At 47.0% G+C, this 27885-nt stretch overlaps 1 protein-coding gene across 1 annotated transcript; it reads right to left on the bottom strand.

Moving 5' to 3' along the window:
* Positions 1 to 19582: 19582 nt before the first annotated feature.
* NHLH1 (nescient helix-loop-helix 1) lies at positions 19583 to 19984 on the bottom strand. Its single transcript, XM_057536187.1, has one exon. It carries the CDS (start codon positions 19982 to 19984, stop codon positions 19583 to 19585), a length of 402 nt encoding a protein of 133 aa, XP_057392170.1.
* Positions 19985 to 27885: the final 7901 nt, after the last annotated feature.

Here is a 27885-nt window from a genome sequence, read left to right as displayed (position 1 = left end):
GAAAAGTACATGTACTCCTTGGAGTGAGTGAAAGCAAAAGTATTATTATAATGTCATTAGTATTGTGTGCAACCCGCACTTACCTAGAATAATAATACTTCAAAAGCACCTTTGCACACTTCATCTCTGGCAGGGCAAGGCTCTCTCAACATCTCAACATCTTAGGGCTTCCAGTCCTGATACCTTCTCACCCAACCCTGTGATTAAAAAGTCTCAGGGTAGGAGACTCCCAGCCTCTCTGTTCCTGACTTGTTGGGGATTTTTCTCCTCTCTGATGAAAAAATTTTTTCTGACACTTAGTGTCAGACTTTTTGGTCATCCATTCTAACCTGACCAAAGATGAGAACAGAGTCAACTTCATCTGCACCGTGACCATTCCAATATGTCATTCTTTAGGTCTTAAGAGAGCCTGAAGACAGACTTCTCTTCTTCACCCAAACCTTGCCTTTGCTCATACAGTACTCTCTTCCCACATCATGGGTCAGCACGTGACTGAGCACCAAGACTGCATGAAATACGCAGAATCATCATTTCAGGTACCCAAGTCTCTGCATGCATTCAGGTGCTCATTTGCTTGGTGCCTATCATGTGCCAGGCACTGGGCTGTACTGGAGGTCCTGCCGGTGTGGGGGACGGTTGGCAGGAGAGCTGGGGAAGGGTAAAGCGTGGTAGAGAGGGCTTAGGGTGCTCCCAGCCCACCCAGAGCACACCCCCGGTGCTGGGCAGCAAGTGTGTAATTTGACACAGTGTTGGGAATGTCCTAGCTGCCACAGCCCCACCTGACTATCCAGCAGGTTTACTGTGAACTGTGTTCACATGATGGTAGCCTGTTTCACAGACCTCAAAAGGGCCCAAAGAATAGGGAACACTGCTTCTGATGCCAGAATTACAGATAGCTCTGTAACCTCTCCCCACCTAAAGCTTGAAACCTAAGTCAGGATGTCAACAAATGAAGCGTCAGGATTAACAGAGATCAGGCATCAAACTGCAGTAAGCTACGACCCTCTTTTCTCTCTCTGAGGGTGAGATTGGGGGCTTTCCGTTATATCTCTGTAACAAAAACACTGGATTTCAGAGGAGAGGTCCAACATTAAATCTGATTGGTGTGGTGTGTCCCATGCAGCTATTCTCTGAACTGTCCTCCATCCTCACCCCTAGGATGGAAACCCATCTGGACTTCACACATCCTTAATTCACAGAATGAAGAAATGGAGACACAAAGAAGAGGCCCATGTGCCCTGGGGCCCAAGGGAACTAGCCTAATTCTTTAGGAGGGAGGAGAATGCTGAGGTGACATCCAACCAGGATTTTCCCAAAGAGGCCAACCTACAGTGACAGAGGGAGGTCAGGAGCCTGAAGGACAACAGAGTGGAACAGGTTGAACTTCAAATGCACAGCTCCTAGCTTGGAGCACATGGGCAAGTTTCTTAATTTCTTCAAGCCTCGATTCCTGCATATAATATGGAACTAATAAGGTAACAGAAGGAACACCCTCTGCATACCCATAGTGCCCCAGTCAATTCCCAATCAAACTTCCCCTCTCTGTTATATGACTTGGGGATTCCTGGCGCTTTGGGGATCAAGGAAGGGGGCGCCCAGCCAAAAGCCAGGGTCCTCAGTAAAAGCTCTTTCAACTCCTCACCAGCTCATGGGCCTGGGGCAGCAGTGATGGAACAGGCCGACCACAGGCCTCTCAGGAGCCCTGGGAGGTCGAGTCTCCCAGGGAGATGCAAAGGGCTCAAGACATGGCAGTGGACACTCTCCAAGGGAAGGTCCCAGCTCTGAAGAATTGCCTGCTTCCCGTGCACAAGAAGCTGTTCCTGGAAGTAAGGCCCATACCAGAGTGTCAAAGGTTAGGTCTTCTAGTCTGTGAAAAGTAGGGCCCTTTCCCAGCTCCACTGCTGAGAAAGAGGAATCCTTAGTATCTTGCTCAGACATAGAAACTTCACAGCCTACAGGATGGCCATGAAAGGTTTCCAATGTGAGTGATTAGCAATTTCACCCACCTCCCAGGTACAGGGGACCCCAGTAATGAACCCCCTATGTGGGACAAGAACCACCATCTTCTTGTAACCCTGTTGATAAAACTGGGGACAGTTCAACCTCTCAGGATAACTAGAGCTCTCTCCCCAGCACCCGCTTTCCTAGAAAGGCTGTTCTCAATGCTTACAAAAGTATTCCCAGACCCAGTTTGTACTGTGAAATAACTGGATTTTTTTTTCACTTTTAGTGAAAAAGGATACAAAATAGAAAAAACAAACAAACAAAAAACCCTTAGCTGGTTAAGAACTGTAGGATGGGGCTTCCCTTGTGGCGCAGTGGTTGAGAATCTGCCCGCCAATGCAGGGGATACGGATTCAAGCCCTGGTCCGGGAAGATCCCACATGCCGCGGAGCAACTTAAGCCCGTGCGCCGCAACTACTGAGCCTGCGCTCTAGGGCCTGTGAGCCACAACTACTGAGCCTGAGTGCCACAACTACTGAAGCCCGTGTGCCTAGAGCCCATGCTCCGCAACAAGAGAAGCCACCACAATGAGAAGCCTGTGCACCGCAACAAAGAGCAGCCCCTGCTCGACACAACTAAAGAAAAGCCCGCGTGCAGCAACAAAGACCCAACGCAGCCATAAATAAATAAATAAATAAATAAATTTTTAAAAATAAAAAACTTAAAAAAAAATTAAAAAAAAGAACTGTAGGATGTAATAGGTTTGTTTTGAGGTGTCTCTCTCAGATAAGCTGCTGATCTCTTTGAGAACAAGGACCAAGCCTCATTCATTTCTACATGAATGGCACAGAAAAGTCACTAAGTTAGTATTAGTCCCCTTCCCTTCTAACTTCCTTCTCTTTCTCTATTCCTAACCTATCCCCAAACTTTACTACTCCCTATTCATCCAATCTTTATCAAGCGTGAGCTTCCTCAGATCCCATCCTATTATCACCAATCTAAAAAGTCACCTACAACTAAACCAGTGATTCTCAACCTTGACTGCAGATTTTAATCACCTGGGAAGCTCTGAAAACATACCAACACCCAGGACCCATGCCAGACTAACTAAACCAGAAACTTCCGAGTTGTGGCCCAGCTATTAGCATTTATTTTTTAAGTTACTTCAGTGATTCTAATGTGAGAACCACTAAATTGAACTCTTTTTTGATAGATTTCCTCCTTTCTTGACACAAGGAATGCCCCCACCTCCCTTGCCTAGGACTAATCTCCCCAGGTTTCATTAGATCTTATCCTTTCCCAACTCCATTCATTATCCCCAGTCTCTACTGTATCTAACTTCAAACTCTTGTAGCAAAATAAAATACCTCCCTCCACTCTGCACCCTCCTCTTGCTTCAGCCCTCTCTTTTCTTATCATCCAGTCTTCTCAAAAGAGTAGGTTCCTCACCACTATCCTTCATTCCTCAGCTCCTTGCAACCCAGCCATCCTCTCAATATCTTTCCTCTTCCTGACTTTGAATATCGATATTTCCCAGAATTCAGCCTTTGGCCCCTTTACTCCTCACCTTACATCCTCCCCCAAAGTAATGCCATTCTCTCCCTTGCCTTCAGTCAGTGCTTACTTATTAATGATCTTAAATCCAGATCTCTCTTCTGAACATCAGACTCAAATTTCCAGCTTCCTACTGGACATTTTAACTTGCCTATTCTTTTGGGTACTTTAAATATAGTAGGTTTAAAGGGAACATATTATCTTCCCTCCCCCATCCCAAATCCCTTGGCTTATTCAGACCTTTCTCACTTCCAAACTTGTATCATTCCCTTCCAATCTATCTTTCTATCTGTTGCCAGTGTGATTTTTCTGAAAGAGAAATCAGACTGCCCCTCCATTGCCTAAAACAATTCAATGACTCCCCACTGTCTACAAGATGAAATCGAAACTTCTTGGCGCTCTATGTAAGGACTTTGAGTCTCCCCCTCCAGCCTTATCTCCTGTTGCTTCCTGGGCATTCAAAGCCCAAACATGCAATACACATACGTTCCAACTAGACCCATCTACTGGTTGTTCTGCCAGCTTAGGGCTTTATTACTGCCTCTTCCTTTCTGAGGTGTTTTCTTTGCCTGAAATCCCATCCCCCTCTGCTCTGCCTAGAAAATTCTGTACATCCTTCAAGACTCCACTGTGGTCTCCTCTTTGATTCCTCCCCAACTTTCCCAAGCAGAGTTAGATGCCCCTTTCCCCAGAGAGCCTCCTTTGTGCTCCCAGAGTTCTGCATTTTATGGTATTGTATGGTAATTTCTTATTTACATATCTGTCTGCCCAGCTGGTTCTGTGAGCTTCTGAAGTGAAAGAAACAGTGCTTTATATATCTTTCTACCCTCAGAACTTGGCTCAGTGAGTGGGACACAACAGTAAGTGTTTGTCTAGTGAAACCTAACAGAGGAGAAGAGACTGAGAGGAGATAAACTGGAATATTTGATGTCAAAGGAATCTTTCTGTACTTTACAGATAAGGAAACAAGGGCGGAGCAGGTAAACCCACTGCCCCAAAATCATACAGCTAATTAGTTGGCAACACCAAAATTCCCTAAGTCTCCCGATTTCTTGTTCAGTAGTCTGTTCAGTAGTCTTGTTCAGTAGTCTGTCAACTATATCTTATTAACTGAGCATTAATTGTTTCACTTGAAATACAGATACAACTCCTCACCAGCTCATGGGCCTACCAGCCTATTATAGAAAAGAAAAAAGCCTTGAGTCAAAGATATAAGCTTCCACTTTACAAAATTAGGGGAAGAGTGCAAATTAAACCCCAAGTAAGTAAAAGAAAGGAAATAATAAAGATCAAGTAGAAATCAATGAAATAGAAAACAGAAAATTAATAGAGAAAAATCAATGAAGTCAACAGCTAGTTCTCTGAGGAGGTAGGTAAAATAGATAAATCTGGCCAGACTGATCAGAAAAACAAGAAAAAAAAATACAAATGACTAATATCAGTAATGAGAGAGGTGACATCACTACAGATTCTAAAGATATTAAAAGGATAATAGAAAAATATTATGAACAGCTTTATGCCAATAAATCTGACAATTTAGATGAAAGTAAAAATCCCATGAAAGTACCAAAATGTCAAACTCACTCAAGAAGAAATAGATAATCTGAATCACCCTATAGCTATTAAAGAAATTGAAGTGTAAAAGATTCCCACAAAGAAAACACTAGGTGTAAATGGCTTTACTGGTGATTTCTACCAAATATTTTAAAAAGAAACAATGCCAATTTTATACAAACTTCCAGAAAATTGAAGCACAGGGAATACTTCCCAAGTCATTATATAAAGCCAGTGTTATTCTGACACCGGAATAAGACAAAGAAATTACAAGAAAACTACATACCAATATCCAGTATGAATAGTTGCAAAAATCCTTAACAAAGTTTTAGCAAATCAAATCCATCACTGTGTAAAAAGGATAATACATCATGACCAAAAATGCAAGATGGATTTAACATATGAAACATTGAAAACATTTTAAAAGACTAAAAAAAGAAAAAGCAAAAAAAAAAGGAAAACACATGGTCATCTCAATATCTATCAAAAAACATTTGACAAAAATTCAATATCAATTTCTGATTAAAAAAAAAAACTTTCAGTAAATTTGGAACAGAAGGGAACTTCTTCAACTTGATAAAGGGCATCTACAAAAAACTATGGATAACATCATATTCAAAGATTGATTCTCCTAAGATGAGGAAAAAGGCAAGGATGTATGTTCTTACCACTTTCACTCAACATTATACTGGAGGTTCTAGCAAGTGCAATAAGGAAAAAAAAAAGAAAAAGGCATCCAGATTGGAAAAGAAGAAGTAAAATTGTCTTTATTCAGAAACGACATAATCATCTTTATAGAAAATTCAATGGAATACTTTTTAAAATTACTAGAACTAATAACTGAGTTTAGAAAGTTTTCAAGATACGAGATCAATACGCAAAAATCAATTATATTTCTACACACTAGCTTTATTAGTTTCCTAGAGCTGCCCATAACAAAGTATCACAAACTGGGATGGTTTAAAACAGCAGAAATGTATTCTCTCACAGTTCTGGAGGCTAGGGATCTGATATCAAGGTATTGACAGGACCATGTTCCCTCTGAAGGATCTAGGAGAGAATCCTTCCTTGCCTTTTTTAGCTTCTGTTGTTTTCTGGCAAGCCATGGGTTCCTTGGCTTGTAAATGCATCACTCCAATCTCTACCTCTGTTGTCACACAGCCATCTGTTCCCTGTGGATTTTTACATCATCTTCCCTCTCTGCATGTCTGGATCCAAATTTCCCTTTTCTTATAAAGACATCAATCATATTGGATTAAGGCCCCACCCTACTTAAGTATGACCTCATCTTAACTCTAATTACATCTGCAAAGACCCTATTTCCAAATCAGTTGACATTCATAGGTACTGGAGGTTAGAATTTTAACATATCTCTTGCAGTGGGGGGGACACAATTTAACCCATAACATTAGCAACGAACACTCAAAAAATTAAATTTAAAAATACCATTTATAATAGCATCAGAAATATAAAATATTTAAGGTAAGTCTGACAAACGATGTGCACTGAGGGACTTCCTTGGCAGTCCAGTGGTTAGGACTCCACGCTTCCAATGCAGGGGGCGTGGGTTCAATCCTTGGTGCGGGGAACTAAGATCCCACATGCTGGGCGGAGCGGCCAGAAAAAAAAAAAGATGTGCTCTGAAAACTACAAAACATTGCTCAGATGAATTAAAGAAGACCAAAATAAATGGGGAGGTATACATTGTTCATGGATTGGAAAGCTCAGTATTGATAAGATTTCAATTCTACCAAAATTGATCTAAAGATTCAATGCAATCCCAAACAAAATCACAGCAATCTTTTCTTTTTTTATAGAAATTGACAATCTGATTCTAAACATTATATGGAAATGTAAAATACCTAGAACAGCCAAAACAACTGTGAAAAAGGAGAATAAAATTGAAAGATGTATGTTATATAAATTCAAGATTTATTATAAAGCTACAGTAATCAAGACTGTAACATATGCATAAAAAAAAGATAAGTAGATCAATGGAACAGAATAGGGAGTTCATAAATAGATCCACATACATATGGTCAACTGATTGTTGACAAATGTGCAAAGGCAGTACAATAGAGAAGGGATAGTCTTTTTAATATAGAACAGTTGGATATCTACACGCCCAGAAAAAGAATGTCAATCCACACCTTGCATCATACACAAAAATTAATTCAAAATTGATCACAAAGCTAAATGTAAAATATAAAACTTCCAGGAGAAAACATAAGAGAAAATCTTTGTGACCTTTGGTTAGAAAAAAATCTCTTAGACGTGACATTAAAAGCATGGTCCATAAAAGACATAAAATGATAAATTGGACTTTACCAAAATTAAGAAACTGTGCTTTCAAAAGACACTTCTAAGAGGTGAAAAGACAAGTCACAAACTGGGGGGAAGTATTTGCAAATCACGTATTTGATAGAGAACTTGTATCCAGATTATATAAAGAACTCTCAAAACTAAAAAAAAAAAAAAAAAGTAATATATGAAAATATTGCAAAGGAAAAAATAAAATTGCTCTTTGAATTTAAAAAAAGATGGATTGTTCAATAAATTGTATTGGGATAATTAGGTAACCATTGGGAAAAAGCAAAGTTGGATTCCTACCTCATTTCTTATATCTAATGAAATGCAGATAGATCAAAGGACCAAAGGTAAACAGCAACAACACCAAAACAATAATAATAATATAACTACTAGAAGAAAGCAGTGGAGTTTCTTTTTTTATCTTCTGATCTTGGAGCCGGGAAGGCCAAGGCCCAAAATACAGAATACAGAGAAGAAAAAAACTATAAATTTGACTAAATAAAAATGTTTTGCATGCAAAAGAGTAAGTATCCATAATCCTATAGATTTTACAATCCTATAATCCTAGAGATACTGCAATCAATTAGAAAATTCCCAACAATCAAACAAAAAGATAAAAGAATACTTATGACTTTACATTTACCTGAACAGCAAAACTTATAAGTTGGGTAATATCAGGTGCTAGTGAGGTGGTAGGAAATAGAGATCATCACAAGCTGCCGGTGCAAAGATGAGTTGATATGTTTTGTAGCACAATTTAGAAGTATCTCATAAAATTGAATATGTGTATATTCTATAATCCAGTTCCATTCCTAGGTATGCATCACAAAAATGACCCTGCAAAAGATAAATAAATTGACATATTCAAGGATATCCATTGCAGAAAAAAACTGGGGGAGAAAAATCTTATATAATAAATACATGGTATTGATAGAATGTACATATGGCATATGCAGATAAAAAAAGAACTAGTTCACCATATATTGTGTTTTAAATTCCATCTCATAAGAAAAGCAGAATAGAATTTTAAAACACAATGCTCAGTAGGAATAAAAAAGAAAAGAAAAAGTAAAAGAAACAGAATGAGATGTACATCACAATATTGTCCTGAAATATAAAAACATGCAAAATAATGTAATGTACGGATCATGGATACATACGAGTCAATAAAGGGATGAAAGGGAGATTCAAACACATGCACTAAATAAATGAGTAGATTCCTATGGGAGGGCTGGCAAGGAAAATAGGGTCAAGGATGGAAAAAGAGGAAGCAACAAAAAAGGAGGCATAGACGAATTATTTAGTGTGCCACAAACTGAGGAATTAACTTGATTATAGCAGTTGAACAAAAGAAGAACAAAAACATTTTTGTTTTCCTTAAAATAAATTGTATTTTTTAAAAGAAAAAATATTGCATAAAATTTTTTTTAAATAAACAGTGTTTTTCACTCGAGAACCAGAGAAGCTCATGAGGAGACCACCTGAGACTAGATTAAAGGAGTGCAGGTTCTGCGTGCACCCTGATCCTTATCAGCAACCCCACTCTTGAACTACTGCTATAAAACTCCTCACCAAATCCCCCCAGGTTGGGGCACACAGTTTTTCAGGGCACGAGCCTGCTGTGTCCCCCTTTGCCTGGCAAAGCAATAAAGCTGTTCTTTTCTACTTCACCCAAAAATTTAAAAAAATAAATAAACAGTTTTTTTCAATAGGCCGATGATATGAACAGACAATTCACAGAATAAATACAAATAAGCATAGGAAATTATTATAAGCATATGAAATTATTATCATATGAAATTATCTAATAAGCATATGAAATTATTATCATCAACCTCAAATAGGGAAAATTCAAATTAAAGAAAATTTTGATATTTCTTTTGCCCATAAAGTTGGAAAAAATAAAAAAGAATGATAATATCCATTGCTATGAAGGGTGTGAAGAAATGTAGACTCTCATGTATGGTTGGATATAGTGGAGGTCAATAAAGACTTTTTGGAGGGCAATTTGGAAGAATCTATCAAAATTTTAAATGTACATTCTCTTGAATCCAGCAGTTCCATTTCTAAGAATCTACCTTCCTAAAATGTTCACATTTGAGTGAGCAAATACATACATAAGTGCACAAATGTATGCATAGAATGATATACACTGCAGCATTATTAATAACAAAAGATTGGAATTAACCTAAATGTCCATCAGCAGGAGGATGGTTATATGAATTATCATACATATGTCCTATGCAGAAGTTTAAAAAGTGAAGTTAGGGCTTCCCTGGTTGCGCAGTGGTTGAGAATCTGCCTGCCAATGCAGGCGACACGGGTTCGAGCCCTGCTCTGGGAAGATCCCACATGCCACGGAGCACCTAGGCCCGTGAGCCACAACTACTGAGCCTGCGCGTCTGGAGCCTGTGCTCTGCAACAAGAGAGGCCGCGATAGTGAGAGGCCCGCGCACCGCGATGAAGAGTGGCCCCCGCTCGCCGCAACTAGAGAAAGCCCTCGCACAGAAACGAAGACCCAACACGGCCAAAAATAAATAAATTTAAAAAACAAAACAAAAAACGAGCCATTCAAAAGGTTGGCATTAAAAAGTGAAGTTAGTCTGTATGTATAGATAAAAAAGATTTTTATAGTGTGTTGTTTAAAAAAAAGTAACAGTGCATATTAAGTTAAAGTCTAACAGTAAATGTACAATATAATTTTAAATGCATGCACCTATGTATTTATATATATTTGTAATGTAAAGTTTGGAAAGATGGTTCAGACCAAATGGTTAATACAGATTACTTTGGGGGAGGGGTATGTAATTCATACCTACACAGTTGGTACATCTACTTTTAACTCTATGTATGTATGTTAGTATTATTTGAATTTGTTACAATAGGCATATATTACTTTGGTAATTTTTTTTTTAACTTGCCTTTTTTTTAATTTATTTTTGGCCGCGTTGGGTCTTCGTTGCTGCGCTCAGGCTTTCTCTAGTTGCGGCGAGTGGGAGCTACTCTTTGTTGAGGTGTGCGGGCTTCTCATTGTGGTGGCTTCTCTTGTTGTGGAGCACAGGCTCTAGGCACTCAGACTTCAGTAGCTGTGGCTCCCAGGCTCTAGAGCGCAGGCTCAGTAGTTGTGGCGCACGGGCTTAGTTGCTCTGCGGCATGTAGGATCTTCCCAGACCAGGGATAGAACCCGTGTCCCCTGCATTGGCAGGTGGATTCTTAACCACTGTGCCACCAGGGAAGTCCAGTAATTTTTTAAACACTTTTTAAAAATGAGTAATCCTATGGCTTCCAGTGGAGTGAAAATATAAGACACAGCTTCCAGAAGAAAATAACTTACGAGAAGCCCGTCTGAAATGTCAAATGGACTGGAATAGATGAATACGTATTCTCAAGGTGAATGGTAACAGGTAGATGTTGGGACAATACAGAAAACTGAAGTGAAAGATAATAAAAGCAATAATTTGTCTTAATATAACCACCATTTATTGAGCTTTGTTAGGCACTAGCATGGGGCTAAGGGCTTAACATGTTATCTCTATTAAGGAAACAGATGTTTGGAGATTTCAAGTAACTCACCCAAGTCACACCAAAACCCATGTGATAGTAGGTAACTGATCTCAGTACCATTCAATGTGGGGAGGGCAATCATAGAGATGTGCATAGAAAGCTAAGGGGGAGCAGGAAGAGCCAACTTGAGGCTATAGGAGGGTTTCCTGGAAGAGGGGACATCTTTGTTGTCTTGAAGGATGAGTAGGACCTACATAGGTAAAGTAGGAGCAAAGGCACAGAAGTCAGGAACAACGTGGAGCGTGCCAGAGAGCTCCTTATAATGTTAGAGGACAAAGTGTGAAGGATGGAATAGCAGTCGGGGTGGAAAGACTTGCAGGAGCTGCACCATGAAGGGAATTTCGTGCCATGTTGAAGAACTTGGCTTTTATTCTAGAAATAATGGGGAGCCATTAAAAGGATTTGAATCTAGAACTGTCATGATTAGATTTGCACTGGGGGTAGGTCACTCTGATGGCAGTCTGGAGGGTGGATTTAAGGAGAGGAAACCAAGAGGCAGGGAGATAGCTCGGCAACTGCGCTAGTCCAGGCAAAGGAAAGCAGGGGTGGTACTGGTGGAAATAAAGAAACGGTTCCAAGTCTCGTTTAGAAGGCAAAACGGATAGATGTTGATGATGGATTGGAGGTGGGAGCCAGGGCAATTGAATGCTGATGGTGCCGTTTAGTCATATGAGGGAAAAGTCGGGATGAGGGGAGGAGAGAATAAGGAGGCCAGTTTGGGGATGTGGAGTTGGAGATTTCTGGGACACGTCCTAGCAAAGAGGTCCAACTCTTTTTTTTGTTTGTTTGTTTTTTAGTTTACTTATTTATGGCTGTGTTGGGTCTTCGTTTCTGTGCGAGGGCTTTCTCCAGTTGCGGCAAGCGGGGGCCACTCTTCATCGCGGTGCGCGGGCCTCTCACCATCGCGGCCTCTCTTGTTGCGGAGCACAGGCTCCAGACGCGCAGGCTCAGCAGTTGTGGCTCACGGGCCTAGTTGCTCCGCGGCATGTGGGATCTTCCCAGACCAGGGCTCGAACGCGTGTCCCCTGCATTGGCAGGCAGATTTTCAACCACTGCGCCACCAGGGAAGCCCCGGTCCAACTCTTTAGTTGCAAACCCAGAGAGCCAACTTCCTTCTGGACAGCTCCATGGGAAGACTCCTCAACAGTTCTTGTTCAGTGTGTCCTTAGTATGTCACCACTACTGCCACCATCCCCACCACAATCCCCCCCAGTTTCTCCTCCTATTTGGTCTATTTTGGAAGGCAGCGCCACTGTTCATCCAGGCTTCCCAGCCAGAAACCTGGGAGTTCTCTTCTAGCCTCTCACATTTAATAAATCGCCAAGTTCTGTTGAATCCACATTTAAACAGCTTTTCCTAAATCTGTCCTCTCCTCTCCATTCCCTCTGCCACTGCTTAAATAGACTCTCTTTTTCTCTTAGCTGACCTTGCAATAGCCTTCTAAAACTGTTCCCTGCACAAATCTTACCCTTGCTCGTCTGTCTTCAGAACTGTCCTTAAAGTGACATTTCTAGAATGTAAGCCTGACGGCATTTATCTACCCTACTCGACAACATTTACTGGTTTCCCATCATCAAGTGGCAAAGGACAAGCTCCCTAGGATAACACATGAGGCCTCTCCTGCCTGGCCCCTGCTTACCTCTCCTGCCATTCTCCATCACTCTCCTGTCCCACCAGCCCCTCGTATTTTATGTCCTAACAATACCAAACTGTTTATGGTGTGCTCTTGCTCACAAAGCCTCCTCAGGCCTCCATGCCTTCGTACCTACAGTGCGTTCTACCTGGAATATCGCTGTCTCAGGTAGAGTTCCCTGGGAAAGAGATTCTTACACACTGAGGTGTATGCAGGAGGATGCTTTCAGGAGAGAATATCTGTGAGGTGTGAGAGAGGCTGTATTAAGCAGAGAGCTAAACTGAAATGCAATGGGATTGCAGGAGAGGCCTCTGGCAATCCCATGGGGGATCTCAAGCTGGGACAGCCCTTCATGGTTGTCCCTGGAATGGGGCTGCGTAACCCCACGCACCAAGCAGCCCTTGCATGTACACTGCCTAGGGAGGGAGTGCAGCCTTAAGCAAGGCAGCTTTCCTCCTCCAAAGGCAATTCCTGGAGACAGACTCCCTGGCTGTGAGTCAACACTCCTGCATGTGGGAAGGTGAATGCCCTGTCCAGTGAAGGAGGAAATTTGCAAAGGGGGTTCCTGACAGCACACGGCAGAATTTTCCACAAGTAAGTACCTTCACAGACCTGGCAAATCCCTTTCAGTCTTTGAAGCCCAGCTCAGGTTTTACCTGCTGCTTCCTTCACCAGCACTCCCTCTGAGTTCATACTGACTTCTGATCCTTGCATATGCTTTTCACCCTCAGGAAACTGATGTGTTTCCATGTCTGTCTCCCCAGTAGATACTGAGGGGAGCCTGGGCCTGTATTTCAGAACCTAGAACAGTGTCAGGCACACATTGGCTAGTTAATAAATGCATGGTGCACTGAATAAAATGGGATTGACTGGTGAAGGAGACAGCTACAAGGTTATAAAAGGAGAAGGCTGGAGTTTAAATGCCAGTAAGGACAGCAGAGAGGTGGATGGCAAAGAGGTGGTGATCTCAGGGCTCTCCCTCCCCTCTCACTTCACTCGGGAACCAGGTTAAACCCAAGAGTGCCAGGTGAAAGCAGAACAAGGCTCTGCTCTTGGAATGATGAAAGCAGGGCAGAAGCCAGCAAAAGTCTGTCACTTGTAAATAACCATGTGGCTGATGGAGCTGGAAGGCAGAGGTAAAACCTAGAGGGAAGGATGTAATGGTCTATATGGGAAGAGAATCTTAAGAAAGAGTAGATATATGCATATGTATAACTGATTCACTTTGCTGTATACCTGAAACTAACACAACATTGTAAAAATCAACTATACTCCAATAAAAAGTAAAAAACAAAACAAAACAGAACAAACAAAACAAAACAAAACAAAACGAAAAACCTAGAGGGAAGGCGAGGAAGTTAAACAGCTTCAGGTCTCTGTCCCATACCTGACAGTTGTCACTCAGATTCCAACATGAAAAAGGGCACAAAAACAAGCACACCAATGTATACGCATACAGCGACCACAGAAGCAGGCAAGCACCCTCAGAGTAGAACACACACACACACACACACACACACACACACACACACACCCTGAATGAAATGGACACAGGAAAAAATCAATCCGAAAATTATAAACCATTAATATATGTAAATGAAACACCATTTATCCCTAGACAGCAATCAACCCTCATCCACCTTCCAGAAACCTCTGACAAGAAGAGAACTTTGGATTGCAGGTCCCACCACATCTCCTTCACCCTTTGTCCCCAGTCTAGCACCATCTTCTGATTTCCCATTTCTTAGCAGCTCCCAGCCAGAGAGGGGGAAGAGTGAGAACATCTCTAATCACGGACAGCAGGGGGCAGTGCTCCATAAGCAATAATCAGACCTGGCTTAGAGAAACTTGCTTAAGGGAGGGAACAGGGGAAAAGGAGGAGCAAGAGGTCCGCCCAGCACAGTGTTCTGACCACATTACCCCACCCAGGTCTCCCTCCTTTTCTGTTTCTTCAGCACCCACCCCCCTTTTCCTCAGCTGCTATGTCTCCATCCTCAGTTTAGCAGATTTCAGAGTTTGGCTCTACCCAACTCTCCAGAGAAGCCTGAGCTAAGGGATCCACAGCCTCTTGTCCCCTCCCACTCTATCTTGGTTTCCAAGGTGGTCAGGACTCCTGAGTTTTTGGTTGGACTCCTGACTGATGCTCAGGAACCCACATGAGGGGCTTGATTCTAAGGCCACCTCTTGAAGGATGCACGCATCCTCACTGGCACCAGTGGCACAACTGGTGTGGTGGAACAAGGGCTGGATATCAGGCCCCTTCACTGCCATGGCCTGGCACATTGTACAGTGCACAGACTGTGCAACAGTACAGGTTGGGCCTTTTACTTGCTGCCCCTGAGGTACCCTAAGTGAGAACTTATCATGCTAAGCACTGCCACGATGATCTCGTTTAATGTTCATAACACCCCTTTGAGGCAGGTCTTATTATCTTCCCCTTTTTGCAGATGAGGAAGTTGAGGCCCAGGGAAGCATGTGCTTTGCTCATTATGGCAAAAAGCGTAAAAGGTAAGTATGGAGCTGGGACACGCATCCTCCAGCTGCCAGGTATGAGCTTTCTCTCTCCTCTAGCACAATGTTGCTGCTTCTGCTGCGGCCACCACACTGCCTCCCTTCTCCCCAACTCCCTCTCTGCTCTATTCCTTCTTCTCTCTGGCGAATTAGCATTTGAGGACTAACCTTCCTGTTAGCTTCTTTCTTCTGTCCCCAATCCTTACCCAGTTGGATTTCAAGAGCTTAGGAAAGGACAGAAGAAAGCAAGAAAGACTCAGAAAGATGAAGGAAGGGGGTGGCCTAAGGGGCCTTCCAGAAAGAGGAAGAAGAGAAGGCAAAGAAGTCAGGCACTGCATTGGGAAGGAAGGAAGGTGGGTGAAATGAGGGAGAGGAGCCCTGTGCCCAGACTGGAAAGGGGCACAGGCAGGGCCTCCATTGTGTGGGCACAAAGGGGCCATATGCCTGGCAGCCTACACAGTGTGTGTGTGTGTGTGTGTGTGTGTGTGTGTGTAAGGGGAGGAGTGGGAGGAGTGGCTAAGAAGTCCCCCCCATTCTCTCAAACCCCTGGGGCCCTGCTGTCTGCTCTGTCACTGGGGGTGGGGTTTTCTGAGAAAAAGGGCAGAGGGGAGCAATTATGACAGACAGCATGGGAGGGTCAAGGCCAGCGGTAACTGGGGATGGAAGAGGGCATGGAAAGCTTGAAGGGGCATGATGGGGAGGGGCTAGAGGAGGGAGGGGTGAGGTGCCAGAGCCTCACTCGCCAGGTGCCCCCAAACCGCCCCTCCCCCACCCCACTGGCCCACTTGCTGGGGTTTGGAGGTTGTGAAACGAGGGCCCCCAGATGCATCCTCTTCTAACCTTCCGTTCCTCCCTCCTCCCTGAGTGCTAGCCCCGGAGCGCTCTCTTTTCCCCTCATCCAGGGACTTCCATCTCCCTGACAGTCTCCTCTCCCAGGACCTGGTCCCTTTCTCCCTTCCTCCTCCCACTCCCCACCTCCTTCTTTTCCCATCCTGTGGAGCAGAGCGGCAGCCGAGGCCAATTGATTATCTGAAGAAATTCGGAGCTAGCAGTAGAGCAGCTGCAGCTGCCCCCTCTCACCACCCCCAGGCCCTAAGGGATCCCTGAGGGGAGGGGCCCAGTAACCCCTTCTGCTTTCCAGCGGGGCAAAGTGATGAGATGGAGGCAGGGCGCTCAGAGGACTGAGGCAGCTGTGCAGTGGAAGGCGCAAAGCACTCGGGGCCAGGTAACCCCAGGCCACCATCATGGGTGAGTCCCATCACCTTGTGGACAGCATTTCACCTGCCTTTCAAACAAAAGTGTTGGACTCAGCAATTTCTGTGCTCCCTTCCCACCCTGGCCCCTTGTAGTCCTCAGATTCTCCGTGGTCTCTGTTCAGCCCTCCCTCTTGCCAGGTTCTGGGCAGAGTACATTTCATCTAAATCAGATGGGAAGGGAAGATGTCAACCTCTTCCTGTATGGAAGTTCTTCCCTAAGTCTAACTCAAACCCCTCTTGCTGCTGATGTCATTCTTTGCCCATCAGAGATGAAAACAGCACCCTTCAGAGACTGAGGGACATCTCAGCATCTTCCTCCCAGTGTTGGCCTTCAGCCTTCTCAGATGACCTAAAGTTTGGAAAGGATCTTCAAGTTCACCTAACCAGGATTTCATCTGGCAGGAATGGCTCCCTGGCAACTCTGCCTACAGTGTTTTCTTCAGCCTGTCGATTTGGACTCCTCCTCCTTGAGGCAGGCGCTTCCACTGCTGGACAGCTCCAGATGTTGCAACGCTTTTTGGAGTTAAAAATCTGTTTCCTATCACTTCCACCTACTGGTCTTTGTTCTGCCTCCTGGGACCACATAGAATGTCTGTTTTTGTTTTTTCTTTCAATATTTGTAGATGGGTATCATCTTGTCCCTAAATCTATTCTTGTAAAGACACATATCCTCAGTGTTTCAACTATTCCTTCTGTGAAGTTGTTTCCAGACTTTTTGCCTTCTTGGCCACACAACTCTGAATACTCTCTAGTTTATCAAAGTTCCTGTTAAAATAGGGAGTTCATAGAGTGCCACCTGTCAGGCTGGCTCATTTCAGAGAAGCAGAGGGGCATTGGCAGCATAGGACAAAAAGAACCTGGGTTTGAACCTTCTCTCTGCCCTTAACTAGCTGTGTGACCTTGGGCAAGGTCCTTCTCCTCTCTGGGCTCTAGTTTCCTCATCTATAAATTGATTTTAGAGTCCCTTCCAGGATTCCTTTGATATTCCTTCAGCACTACTTTTTATCCCTTTCCCTATTCTTCTCTTAGTACCAGGTCCTCCACTGTGTTCTCTCCAGTATCTGAAAGTTGGGGAACACAAAATGGGCCAAGAACTGTGATTGCAAGGAATTTTGATCCAGCTCAGAGACAGTAATGGGGTAGGCCATGTTTCATAGCCATGGCATGAAATGTTTCAGAACCCAGCAACATGGACCCACAGACACATGTTTAACTTGGGTTCCACTGGGACACTCAGCTCCTTCTCTGATCCATAGAGGGCAGGAGCAGAAGCACATCAGAGGGGTCAGAAAGTTTCACTCAGTGGGTGCCAAGACGGAAGTACATGGCACTTTAGGTGGAGAGGCCTGGGACCTGTTACACCCTCCCCTGCACCTCTTTACTCTGTGACCCCTTCTTCTCTCTTTTTTCATTTGCTCACCATAGTGAGCTCTCATGATCCCATCAGGAGAGCCTTCAAAGCTTAGGACCCTCAATGCCCACTCTATCATAACCTGCAGTCCAGCTTCCCAACCCAACTGAATGATCCACAGCTGTACCTGGTGCTAGAACGAGGTCACTTTAATTTTTCTTTTTGTATGAAATCAGAACTGCAACAGGAGGAAATCACACACAGGACACAGACCTTTAGGGCCCACTGTTGGGGGTCTTAGGAAGAAGTGAGGGTCATGGGAGAGGGCTAGAGAGAGAAAAGGAGCAGGCAGGACTGGGGTGGGATTGTCTGGGGATGGAGGGAGCTGAAGAAGGATCCAGGAGCCCTGGAAGTGGGGGAGGGGCGCCATCCCAGAGGACTAGGGTGTCAGGACAGATGGATCCCAGGAAGGGATACGGGTGTGGTGAGCAAAAGGGATCCCCACACACACCTGGAGTTACAGAAGGAGCAAGAAAGGGAAGGGAATAACTAGGGAGGAAGCAAGAGAGACCTGGCTAGGACGGCCAGGAGCTCCCTCACTCGACCCCAAAGTGCACGACTCGGCAATAAATAGTAGTATTTATAAATAAATAAGTAAATAAATAGATGAATAAATAAATAAATACGTAAATAAATAATATCCTTGTAGAGCTAGGAGTTTGGTGCGAGGGAGGTTGGAGCATGGGAAGTGCGGTGAGCTCATCTCTTCTACACAGGTCCTCAGGCCCTTCATTCTGCCACGGACCCTGGGCTAGTGAGCAGGGGGTGCTCAGCAACATGGGGGTAGGGCAGAGAACCTCGAGGTGGGATGGGGTAGGGGGATATCTTCCCTTGCTAAAGGCAGCTTAAGGAAGCAGAAAAAATATAATAAAGAGGTCCTAGGGCCGAGAGAGCTGAGCTTTCCCAGAGGGCAACAATAGGGCATCCCCCCTGCATCCGAGGGAGAAATCAGTGTGGGTTTTGCACATCTTTGTGGTGGACTGGGATGGAGGAAGGAGACATGAGATTTGGCCCACTCACTGCCTGGGCCTTTTGCAGATACTCTGGGCTGATTTGGGGGACATCACCCCCTACCCCAAGATCTAGGTTCCCTTTCTCTAGCTGCACACAAAGAAGAAGAAAATTGGGATGGTTGGGGTAGGAGGAGATAGGGAGGGGGCCAAATAGCTCAGAGAGGGCAAGGCACTCACTACCAAGTAAGATCCGAGGTCTGTATATGCTAAGCCTCAGGAACGAGATAGAAAACAGGAAGAGTTTTTCCATAATCCCCAGCTACTGAGATTCCCCTCACAGGAGTTACCTCACCATGCCCCTGCCTCCCAAGGGCTAGACTGAGATGTCTAGGAAAAAGCCCACCCCCTCTAACCCCAGCCTTCCCCTTTCCTGTTCCCATGCCCCCTCTCTACCACGGGCAGGAGAAGCTGCAACAGGGTGCAGACAGGATGGGAGACAGAGTCGGGGTCTGGGGAAGGGGGGTGTGTCTCTGAAAATTTGGATGTAGGAGTAGAAGAGGCAGCAGCCCATGAGCGAACCAGGGGGAGACTCCAAGACTGTATACCCACCACCCAAGCAAAAACATTTCTAACCGGCTGGGTCCCAACCACAAACTGTAGAAGGTACCCACGAGAAGAGCCCTCCGGGTGCCTGGGTGAGTAAAAGGAAGTCGCCTTCGACCAACCGACCAACCGGTGGGCATTCTGCCTCGGCCCGGGGCCAGTGGGTACATGCTATGCCAGGGTACAGGGGCTCAGGGAGGAGAAGTCGTTCTAAGCAGTGAGCGGTGAGGAGGGACCCCAGCGAAGCCCCGGGGAGAGGAGTGAATCCAGGGCGGGAGGCAGGCAGTGTTCAGACGTCCAGCACGTGGTTCAGGTAGGAGATGTAGCAGATGGCCAGGCGCAGGATCTCAATCTTGGAAAGCTTCTTGTCGGGGGGCAGCGTGGGTAGCAGCTTGCGCAGCTCGGCGAAGGCCAGGTTGAAGGCTTCCACGCGAATTCGCTCCCGCGTGGCGTGGGCCGTGCGGTACTTGGCTGTGGCGCGCCGCCGGCGCCGCCGCTCCTCCCGGCTCAGGTGCTGCAGGTCTTTCCGGCCCGGCTCTCCCGGCTCCAGGCCACGAGCCTGACCCCCTCCCGGCCCCCCCGGCCCCGCCCCGTCAGGGCCCGCCCCGCCCCCACAGTCGCTGAAGCCGGACTCGGTCTCAGAGTGGGTGGGAGGCAGGTCCAGCTCCATGGTGTCTGAGTTGAGCATCATGATGGGTGCCCCTCGCCCTGTGAGATCAGGATCCCCTCCCCACCCCTCCCTCTGGGAGCCTGAAAGCTGGTTGCTGGAGGGGCAGGAAGGGCCTGGGGTGGTGGGGTCTGCCACTGAGCTCAAGGAAGTGAGAGCCACTTCAGGGTTCCGTGGTCAGCATTCTGGTCGGGAGCCTGGAAGAGAGAAGGGGAAATCGGTAAGGGCAGAGGGAGGAAGGAGGGGACAGCTCAGAGATGGGGAGGGGTGAGGAAGGTTTAAGATGGGCTGGGAGAGGGGGAGGTACTGTAAGTTTGGGGAAAGAACAGCAGAAACATGGGGAGGGGTGGAGACAGTGGGGCAGGAGAGACAGGCAGGAGGCCATGGTGTCAAGGAGTAAGAGGAAAGATGGAGAGAAGGGAAGAGATCCAGAAAGTCGGCAACTGGAAAGGAGAAGCAATGAGAAGGACAGGGTCAGGATAAAACTGAGCAAGAGGATTAAAGACCTAAATGTAAGACTGAAAACTGCAGCTCCTAAAGAAAACACAGGGGGAAAACTTCATGACATTGGACTTGGCAATGATTTCTTAGATGTGACACCAGAAGCACAGGCAACAAAAGCAAAAATAGACAAATGGGACTACATCAAACCTACAAACTTTTGTGCGTCAAAGGACACAATTAACAGAGTGAAAAGGCAATGGGAGAAATTATTTGCAATTCATATAGATGATAAGGGGTTAATATACAGGCTATTATAAAGGACTCCCACAGCTCAACGACAAAAAATTAAATAACTTGATTTTAAAAATGGACAAAGAGCTTGAAGACATTTCTCCAAAGATGATATATAAATGACCAGCAAAGATATGAAAAGATGCTCAACATCACTAATCATCAGAGAAATGCAAATCGAAATCACAATGAGATATGTATGACCTCATACCCATTAGGATGGTTACTATCAAAAAAACAAAACAAAACAAAAAAAAACCCCAGAAAATAACAGGTGTTGGCAAGGGTGGAGAGAAATTGGAACCCTTTGCCCTGTTGGTGAGACTGTAAAATGGTGTAACTGCTATGGGAACAGTATGCAGGTTCCTTTACAAATTAAAAATAGAATTACCATATGATCTAGCAATCCCACTTCTGTGTTTATGTCTAAGAAAATTGAAATTAGGATCTTGAAGATATATCTGCACCCCCATGTTCATTGCTGCATTATTCACAATAGGCAAGATATGGAAACAACCCAAATGTCCATCAATAGATACACAGATAAAGAAAATGTGGCATACGCATACAATGGAATATTATTCAGCCTTAAAAAGGAAGAAAATCCTGTCACAATGCTACAACATGGATGAACCTTGAGGACATTATGCTAAGTGAAATAAGCCAGTCACAAAAACACAAATATTGTATGATTCCACTTATATGATATATCTAAGTATTCATCTTCATAGAAGCAGTATGTAGAATGGTGCTTACCAGAGGCTGAGGGGAGGGTGGGGAAGGGGAGGTGTTGCTCAAAGGGTATAGAGTTTCAGATTTACAGGATGAAAAAGTTCTGGAGCTCTGTTTCACAACAATGTGAATATAATTAACACTACTGAACTGTACACTTAAAATAGTAAATTTTTTATGTTATATGTTTTTATCACAATAAATTTTTTTTAATAATTAAAAAGGGGGGGTGGAAACTGAGCGAGACTGGAACCACAGCTCCAAGAGAGATTGGCTGTGGCTCTAAACCTTTCCCAGTTGTGAGGGGAGCATTGCAAGCCTTGGCCCTGCCATCCCTTCCCTCCCAGGGCCTGTCTCCACCCTGGCTGCTTCTGTATGTGTGAGTGGAGGGGAGGGGATGATAAACACGCAGATTGCCCTTTGTAGAGTGGACTGGGGCATATGGAGCTCGGCACAGCTGCCCAGTTCAGTCCCTCCCAGCCCCCAAACCCCACAACAGGACCCTTGCAGACACCAGATCCTACCACCCCGACCACTAGAATCACGGGGAGGTATCTGATATACAGATATCTCCCCTGTATCTCCACAATCCCCCTGCTCAGGACTGTCCCTTCCTCCAGTTCTGTCCTCAACACCCTCAACCCTTGCCATTCCCTGGCCCTTTCGGCAACTCTGCAAGGAAGATTGGGGAAAGGGAACATAATCAGCTTTCCACTCCACATCCTCCCCCAGCCCAAGGCCAGTTCAGATGTGGCCGGCAGAGAAGGATAGGGGTAGCTTTTGGAGGCCACCATTTGGGGCTTGGCGAAGCTTGCTTGTCCCTGGGACCAGAGGAAATCAGGGAGAGGCAGCAGGAACATGGTCTGGGGAAAGGCTGGGGAAAGGGCTTTGCTGTGGGGGAATGTCAAGTGGGAACAGTGGGCCACTCACTGTGAGCTCGGCCGGACTTAAGTGGCAGAAACAGAAGCACAGAGGCTCCTTCGCAATCACCATATCCCCTTCCTCACCAGTCCGGGTTCTCCTGCCTGATGGACACCTTCACAGGGGTCAGGACTCCCCAGCCTTGCCCTGCCCCACCATGCAGAAAACAGGCTCAAATGAGTAGTCCACTGACAGTAAGCTCTGAGGTTGGGGGTGTGAGATCATCAACATCTGACAGCATGTACAGACACAGCCATAACACAAAACAGAAGGGGGTGAGTGCTGAAATTTAGAACACACCGCATATTCCAGGGTCCAAAGGAACACGAGGAGATGGATGGCAATAGCATGGGAGGCCCCGAAGTCAGCACCTCCCAGTATGTGTCTAGTGCACCAACTCCCCACCCCCATGATCCAGGAGTTCAGCTATGGGGTTCTTGGCACATCTATCACAGCCCGATTCTCCCTCTGCCTGGTCCCCGTGTTCCTTCATCCCTGATCACTTGGCCCTCCCTTCCCCCCTTCTGCTCCCAATCTGACCCCAGTCCCATTTCCACCTGGACCCACTGTCTTCCCCAGCTCCAGCCCTGGCAGCAGCTTCTATTCACCCATCAAGTCAGTCCTCACCCCAAAATCCACTTCTGGTTTCAAAGTTGCAGGCTCCGAGGATCAGAATTCCAAGCATCCAGGATAGGACTTCCTGCCCCGCTTCTGCCATCCCCAACCCGACTGAGAACAGATAGGCACAAAGAGTCAAAGGGGAGAAGTGGGGAAGAGGGAGGTGCAGGGACAGAGAGAGACACAGCGTGAGAGAAAACTAGAGGGAGGCTCTGGGAGGGGACTTGAGCCAGAGAGTGGGAGGGACACGCCCACCCCTCCCCAGCCTTTGGTTCCCCCTTTACCTAGGAGGAGCCTGTGAGGGGATCCAAGCTGGCAGGACAGGGGGGCAGCGTTGACAGCCCCAGTCTCCTCTGGCTGCTCAGAGCTCATCCGTCTGCAAAGTTATTGACCAGCTTTCTAGACCTCTCCGGGGCAGCGTGGCGTGGCTGTACAGGCTCCGGGGCATAGGAGAGGGGTACACATGTTGGGGATATAGGGCCCAGGTGGAGGGGGTGAGCTTGGCCAGGTACTGGGGCCACCCGCGCTCACACGCACACACACACCACACGCTCACAGACACATACACACCTGAGCTGGCCCAGCCCTATGTATATATATGGAGATACACACACACACCCCCAGCTCTCCATTGGCTGGCCCAGCACCCCCCCCCCTTATCAATATTAAACAGTAAGGCCAGGCAGCCATTGGCAGAGGGATCTGGGAACCCCCCTGGGAGCTGGGGGTGGGGCTGGCCCTGGGGGGGGCGGGGAGTGGGGAAGCAGGGACATCTGTTCTCCATGCATATTTCATAAGCAAGAAATGGAGAGCTGGGGAAGGGGTGGGGCTGGGGCGAGAGCCAGGGCAGGATCACAGATGAAACCCCTCAGTCTCCCACACCAGAGGCGGCAGGGACAGAGGCCCCCAGCAAGCCAGGTTTAAATGCCATGGTCCCATTCTGAGTCCCAGCTGGGCTTTGACAGCCCCTTCCCACATCTCCTTTTCCCTGGGAAAAAGGCTCTCCAAGGTACTAACAGGGAAATCGAGAAAAGGGCAAGTGGACAGCACGAAAATGCAGAAGAGGTCCCTAGAGTCCTTGCCCTCACCAAGATCTCATTCTTCGTAAAGCTGGTTCCCACCAGCCCCTTTGCCAGGCTGCCTGTGGCTACTGTTCAGGCCCCTGCCCTTGTCACCCTGGGACTCAATCACCCCACACCCTCTTATCCCAGCCTCCAGCCTCCCACCTACCCCATCACCAGGGGAGGAGTGGGGTCAGATTCCTGACACAGATCCTACAAGGAGTTTTTCTAGGCTGGCTGGCCCAACCTGACCCACTGGGAATTGGGGGCTCTCAGGAGGAAAGAGGTAAAGGCTAAAAGGAGCAGGGTACAGGAGCGCCGGGAGAGGAGGAACCAGGGTTGGAAGGACACTGGGGGAGGAGGGCAGGGCACCCAGGCAGGGTTCAAGCACGCTGGGGCATCAAATGAGCAATAAGAAAACTAGCTACAAAATCATATGCAAATGGGCATTGATTAAGTTCACATCAATAGCTCAGCTGCCTCCAGCCTGTGTGTGCCTGTGCGTGCGTGTCTGAGTGTGTGTGTGTGTGTGTGTGTATGTGTGTGTGTGTGTGAGATACAGGGTGGCAGGAGCAGGGAGCCAGGGAAGCACAGAGGCAGTGGGCTACATTTCCGTATCTGAAGTTCTCTTCCCCACTCAGCTGTTGAATGTCTTCATTGAACCTCTGTGAATATCCAGAATGAACCATGGCTGGGAGGACTCCAGAGACGGCTACAGTGCTACAGTGAAGAAAGCTTTGTCGGCTGTGTGACCTTGGATGAGTAACTCAACCTCTTGAGCCTCAACCCTCCTTTTCTGTAAAATGGGATTAAATATAGCTGCCGCTTAGGTTGCCATGGAGATTAAGTGAGATAATGCATGTAATGGGTCTGGACCTTAGTAGGAGCACAGTCCACATGCAGGCTTTTGGAAGCATTTGCCATTTCCCTGTTGCTGATCAACCTTTTCTGGGCTTTCTCCAGGGTAAGGCATTCCCTAAGGGGAGTCCTGTAATTCTTCCCCAAGCTCCCCCACCCCCAGGTCTGGGAGGTGCCAACTCCCACCTGGGCAGGCCCAGACAGGTGCCCAGGCGCCAGCAGATTGTCTGAGCTGGAGGGGAAAGGAGGCTTGAGGAGGGGGGCTGGGGGGCAGGGGATCAGGTGGCATCTCAGTTCTTGCATCATCATTGCCATGGTGCTGATTAAAAACCAATCTCTACCTAATGAGCCCCCAGCAACAACAATCCTACCTCCCCCACCCTCTTGCCCTCCACCCCATCCAAGAAAATTGGGAGACAGAGAGGGCCATGGAGGAGAGGAGAGATACGGAACAAATGGGAGGTGGAGAAGAAGCAGAGGAAATGAAGGGGGAGACGTGGGGAGATGTCGAGACACACACAGAGAGGAACAAGATGAGAAAACAGTCATGAGGTTACAGACATGGGGAAGATGTAGAGAAATGGGAAGACTCATTACGGGGAGATGGAGACGTAGGGGAGACAGAGAGATAGAAGAGAGAAGATGGGAGCAGAATTGCCACGTTGCCAAGGCTTTGTGGAAGATTCGGGGATGCAAGATACAGGGGGATAGAGACATGGGGAGAGACATGAAAAGAGGAGATGGTTAGGGAGACACAGACCTGGGTGAATTATGGACGTGGAGAAAACACGGATATTCAGGGATGGATAGGTATTGATACTGGGAGAGGGTCCTGAGGGAGGCCCCAAGACAGGGCGGAGATATACAGACATGGGGGAAGCAGAGTGCGGACAGTTGTGAGGAAACAAAAAAATACTGGAGACAGGGAGACAAGGAGGGGAGACACGACAAACAGCTAGAGAGATGAGGGACTGTTACTGAAATGGGGAGGCCTGGTTCCCCAAGGGTGAGACATTGAGAAAAACAGAAGCAGAACCTGGAGAGACCATAGAAGCAGAAGGGAACCATGGTGGGGTGGAGATGGGAGAGAGAAACCAAATCCTTGTTCCTGGCCTCCCTCCTTTTAGGCAGTTCGGCTCAGATACTTCAACCCTGCAACCTCCATCCTTGAAGCACCCAGCCCAGGCTGTGCCCAGTGCAAGCTGAGGGTTGATGGTACATGGGGGTGGGAGAGTGATCTGGGACCACCTCTGTCTGCCTCCTCTGCATCTGTCATTCCAGGGTCCTGGACTCTGGGGCCCCCAGACCCAGTGTTCACTCAGGGGTTCAGTTTTTGCACCTAGGGGATGTACCTAAAAAGGACATAGCGTGTGATAAAGAGAAGGAGCTAAAAGCATGGAGTGGTGGGAAGAACTACTAATTCTACTGAACTTGGGGCCAGTAGACCTGGGTCCGAGTCCTGGTGACCTTGGACACATCATTAACCTTTTTCTTTTGGCTGCGCAGCTTGTGGGATCTTAGTTCCCCAACCAGGGATCAAACCCAGGCCCTTGGCAGCGAAAGCATGGAGTCCCAACCACTGGACCACCAGGGAATTCCCTGGACACATCATTAACCTTGACTGAACCTATTTTGTCATCTGTGAAATGGGAAAAATATTGCCTTCCTCGTAGGGCTTTTGTCCCACCGTGCTTGGGAAAGTGCTAGGTACCCCAAACCCTTACATTTGTGCAGTGATTCAAAGGTGGCAAGAAATCGTCCGTGTGTGTATACGAGGCATGATGATTGAGGGAGGCTGGGGAGAGCTCTGAGGTCAACTCAGGTTGCCGGCAGCTCCAGGCCCCGCGGGGGGAGGAGAACCCTGGGAGTTGTGTTGGGGTCTTTGCTGTAAGCAGGGCAGGAGGATGGGGAGGGGGTGGGAGGATGAGTGTGGCTCTGTGGTTTATTGTTAGTTTGCCTTTGATAGGTGTTCAATTTTTCAGATTGTTACTCCCCATCTTTTTTCATCGCCGCACTGCCTGCCTGTGAGGTAGATGGTGGGGGAGGGAGGTTGGGATGTAGGGAAGACATGGGGGCAGGGGGCCTGGTCCTTGAGGGTGGGGGCAGGGCCTGGAGGAGCTGGGAAGCCGTGGGTTTGGCAGGAGAGGGGGTGACATATGTGGGGAGCCCTGGGGACCCAACCAGGCAAGCGGCTGGCAGAGAGAGCAGACGGCATTAACCCTCACTGTGCCACACTGCGCGACCCGTCCGGGGAGTGGCCCGGGGCGGGGGTGTGATCATGTGTGTTCTGGGTCACAGGAGCTCCTGGGCAGGATCTGTTATATTCCTGGGAAGCGGTGGCTCGTCTTGGATCTTCTTCCGTCTTTGAAGTTCCCTCCTCGTCTGCTTCCACGTGTTCTCCCTCAGTCTGTCTTTCCCTGTCTCCACCTCTCTGTGCCTCTAGGTGACAGCGGGTCTCCACAATCTGTCCCCCTCTCTGCCTCCAGCCCGGCTGGAAGCCCCTTTTCAGCGCCAGGCCCTGAGCCCTCTCTCACCCCTGGCCCCCTAGGCCTTGTCGCCTTTGTCTCCTAAGGCAGCCTCTCCTTTCTTCTCTCCTGTCTGCTCACCTCTCCCCAGCTCCAAGCCCATCCCAATCTCATTAGGCCTCCTCCGACCACTGCCCCCCCACCTCTCCTCCTCCCTCCCCCATCCATCTGTCTTCCCCAAAGCCCTCCTCTTTGTGTCCACCCATCTGTCACCACCAGCTCTGGGCCCACTCCCCACCCCACCCCCCCACACACCCGCCTGGCCTCTCTCCCCTCAGGCTCAGCTCCCTCAGAGCACTCCCAGCCTCCTGCCCTCCTTCAGCCCATCAAGGATTGCCTACTTCCGCTTGCCCTTCACTCCTTTATTCTTTTTCCAGATTCCCTCTTTCATCTCTGTTGTTCCTTTCTCCCCTCCAGTTTCTCTAACTCCTCCTCAGTTGATGGGGGGAGAGACAGGGGACTCTAGGGTCCTGGC

This window comes from Balaenoptera acutorostrata, chromosome 1, assembly GCF_949987535.1.
Source record: "Balaenoptera acutorostrata chromosome 1, mBalAcu1.1, whole genome shotgun sequence".
In the NCBI taxonomy this organism is placed as follows: Eukaryota; Metazoa; Chordata; class Mammalia; order Artiodactyla; family Balaenopteridae; genus Balaenoptera; species Balaenoptera acutorostrata.
This window is presented reverse-complemented; position numbering and strand designations above follow the sequence as displayed.